The sequence below is a fragment of the Pongo pygmaeus genome, chromosome 9, assembly GCF_028885625.2.
Source record: "Pongo pygmaeus isolate AG05252 chromosome 9, NHGRI_mPonPyg2-v2.0_pri, whole genome shotgun sequence".
NCBI classification, from domain to species: domain Eukaryota; kingdom Metazoa; phylum Chordata; class Mammalia; order Primates; family Hominidae; genus Pongo; species Pongo pygmaeus.
Window position 1 is genome coordinate 69625563 of NC_072382.2, and position 3585 is coordinate 69629147.

General features: G+C 49.4%; 1 protein-coding gene across 1 annotated transcript; it reads left to right on the top strand.

The window, feature by feature from the left end:
- Positions 1-1144: 1144 nt before the first annotated feature.
- On the top strand, positions 1145-2968 carry MRPL17 (mitochondrial ribosomal protein L17). Its single transcript, XM_054440826.2, has 3 exons — positions 1145-1661; positions 1973-2041; positions 2386-2968. Exons 1-3 carry the CDS (start codon positions 1488-1490, stop codon positions 2668-2670), a joined length of 528 nt encoding a protein of 175 aa, XP_054296801.1. The 5' UTR covers positions 1145-1487; the 3' UTR covers positions 2671-2968.
- Positions 2969-3585: the final 617 nt, after the last annotated feature.

The window sequence follows — 3585 nt, forward strand, 5'->3', positions numbered from 1 at the left end:
GTCATGCTCTCTGACGGATCTGAAAAAGAATGCGTTTTATACCTTTCCCCTGGCTTCAGGTGTGCTCCAGCAATCCTTGGTGTTCATTGATTTGCAACTGCTTAACTCCATAATCTCTGCTTTCAAGGTCACATGACTTTCTCCCTATATGTCTCTGTCTTTACTTGGTCAGCATCACCCTGTGTCCATTTCTCTCTCTTCATACGCATTTTTTTTTTTTTTTTTTTTTTTTTTTGAGATAGAGTCTCACTCTGTCGCCCAGGCTAGAGTGCAGTGGCCCGATCTCAGCTCACTGCAACCTCCGCCTCCCGGGTTCAAGCTATTCTCCTGCCTCAGCCTCCCGAGTAGCTGGAATTACAGGCATGAGCCACCACGCCCGGCTAATTTTTGTGTTTTTAGTAGAGACGGGGTTTCGCCATGTTGGCCAGGCTGGTCTCGAATTCCTGACCTCAGGTGATCCGCCCGCCTCGGCCTCCCAAAGTGCTGGAATTACAGGCGTGAGCCACTGTGCCCGGCCTGCATATATGTATGTATGTATATATGTGTCTATCTATCTATCTAGACACTAGGCATTTTGGATTAGGCGCCCACCTATGCCTGTATGACTTCATCTTAACAAATTACATCTGCAATGACCGTATTTCCACATAAGGTCACATTCTGAGTTACTGCAGGTTAGGACTTAACATAGCTTTTTGGGGACGGGAAGAATCATGGGGGAAGACACAATTCAACCCATAACAAGGAATAATTTTGACAGTCATTGCCGATTTGCAGATGTTAAGCCTCAAAAACAAACTATAATATTATTGTTCATTAACACATAAATGTGTAGGTATGTTTTTTCCCCTTAAAGAAACACACTGATGTAATTAAAAGCAATCCACTACTTTTCCCTTTAGTGCTGTAATTTTTTTAACTGGAATGATTACTTCAATAAAAGAAAAATTTCACTATCTGCGTTTCTTTTCCGGGCATCGTTATTACCCATTTCACCATTACTACTGAAAATCACTGTGTTAAAAACGATCCGTACAGGTGTCAGCCAGGCCAGCTGGCCACTGCTGGACCGGGTAGGGCCGTCAGCCCGCAGGACCCCGAACCCTCCGGGTGCCTTTCTTTTCAGACGCTCTCTTTCCCAGGAGTCTCCGCGGCGTAGCGTCCCATCGCCCTAAATGCCACTGGCTGACGCAGCCCAAAAAAAAACCCGATGGCCCGCTTATCCCACACTAGGGGGCGCCTGGTTCTTCGGCCGCCACAGAGCGCTCTGGATGCCTGAAGCCCGCCCAGCTCGCCGCCTCTGGAGAAGCTCAACACTGTTTCTCCGCCCTTCCCGAGATTGCCAACGAGGCAGGCTCTGATGCGCATGCGCAAGCACGTTCACCGCGCTCCGAGCTAAGGCGCATGCGTCCCCTGAAATTGCCTCCACCCAGTCTACCTTCCAGTTTCCAGTTCCGGCCTCCAAGGGGCTGGCAGAAGCTGGAAACATGCGGCTGTCAGTCTGTGCAGCGATCTCCCATGGCCGCGTATTTCGCCGTATGGGCCTCGGTCCCGAGTCCCGCATCCATCTGTTGCGGAACTTGCTCACAGGGCTGGTGCGGCACGAACGCATCGAGGCACCATGGGCGCGTGTGGACGAGATGAGGGGCTACGCGGAGAAGGTGAGGAGCGGGGCCCTCTTGTCCACTCTGCGGGTCTGGCCTGAGGGGGCGGGGCCGGCTGCAAGTGGAAAGGGACTGACTGGGACCAACCTGGTAAACCATTCCCCAAGTCTGAGTTCCCTAGAACCCTGGGCTGAACCCGCCCCTCCATCGCCTCTAATGGAAGACTGGTTAGGGCTGCGGAGTTACGGGTGGCATAGATTGGAGATGCTTTGCTAGTGAAAAGAATGGATTGCCGTCCGGCATTAGAGAAATTAGATTGGCACCTTGTTTTCTTGCTCGGTTGGATCCCTGATGTTATGTCCTCACAGCTCATCGACTATGGGAAGCTGGGAGACACCAACGAACGAGCCATGCGCATGGCTGACTTCTGGCTCACAGTGAGTGCGTCCTGTCTGCCTTCAAAATCCCACCCTTTGCTCCCTGGGGGTGGGGGTTGGAAGAAGGAGAACTGTGCAGAATTAAACTTGGGTACTCATTTATGGGCCAGTGTTGCTAACTAAATTAGAAACTGTGTCTTAAGTTAGGTGAAGTCAATGTGAATATACCTCTGCACAAATGCCTATAAACGACCCCTTTGTGTAACACTGACTCTGCCAGATTGGCGAGGGGAGGGGGAGGTCTTTCTATGTGTGGATGGACCTTACCTTTGGGAGTGGTGTAAAGTTAAATGTCTCTGCAGTTTTGCCTGACCCTGCTGTCTCTTGGATAATTCTCCCTCTAGGAGAAGGATTTGATCCCAAAGCTGTTTCAAGTACTGGCCCCTCGGTACAAAGATCAAAACGGGGGCTACACAAGAATGCGGCAGATCCCAAATCGGAGTTTGGATCGGGCCAAGATGGCAGTGATCGAGTATAAAGGGAATTGCCTCCCACCCCTGCCTCTGCCTCGCAGAGACAGCCACCTTACACTCCTAAACCAGCTGCTGCAGGGTTTGCGGCAGGACCTCAGCCAGAGCCAGGAAGCAAGCAACCACAGCTCCCACACAGCTCAAACACCAGGGATTTAACTGGATCTGAAGAGTCTGCAGCCCTTAATCAGTACCCATGATCACAGGCCTTTGGAGCGCTTTTACTCTCTGAGAAGAACTGGAGCTAGAGATGTAAAATGGACAGTCTTGATGGGGTTGAGAACCTTCTGGGGAGCCAGATGACCCTCTCTTTGCACAATAGATAAAAGTCTTTATATGAATATATATAAATTCATTTCTTTTTTCCTTCCTGTGGGATTTCTGGAGAATGAGAATTATCCAAATGCTCAGTCTACCTGAGATAGTAAATTCATGGCTTATGCTTCTGGTCCTTAAATTTGGGTTATTTTTGGTTAGTGCAATTTTGTTTTTCTTAATGCCAGTTTACATGGGAATACATCCTATAATTCCAAATGTTGCCAAAGATGGTTGTGTTTTGATATCTGGTCTCCGAGAGATGAGTGCTTGGGATTTCTTAGAGAAAGATTACTTCCTGACAGGGGTAGGGGAGTGACAATCTGCAAGTGAAACTTCCTTAAACAATCTAGTATCCTACGAACCTTCAGGGGATACTGCAATCAGTCCTCTGTTTTGAGGCAGGATCACACATTACCTTAATGTGTTCCCTTCAACCCCCTGAATGGGCCTGGGAGGAGAGGACCCAAGAACTCAGATGTTCCACCAGTTTGGCCAAAGGGGTGGAGACATTCAGCAGAGGATGTTGGGCTCCAGGATAAGCTCCTTCCTCTTGGTGGTGGGAAGGGGTAAGAAAGAGGGTCTATGCGAGAGAAGGATTAGGAAATTAAACCTCCTGGGAATTTCCTGGAAGTTTTAATTGTTGTCAAATCTGGCCTCTCTGGGAACCCAGAAAAGGGAAATCCGGCTTCAGAATATGAGAAGCTGGGAGCCCCTTTCTTGGCACAGCCAGGCTGCCGTTCCCTTGGGTTCAGAGGC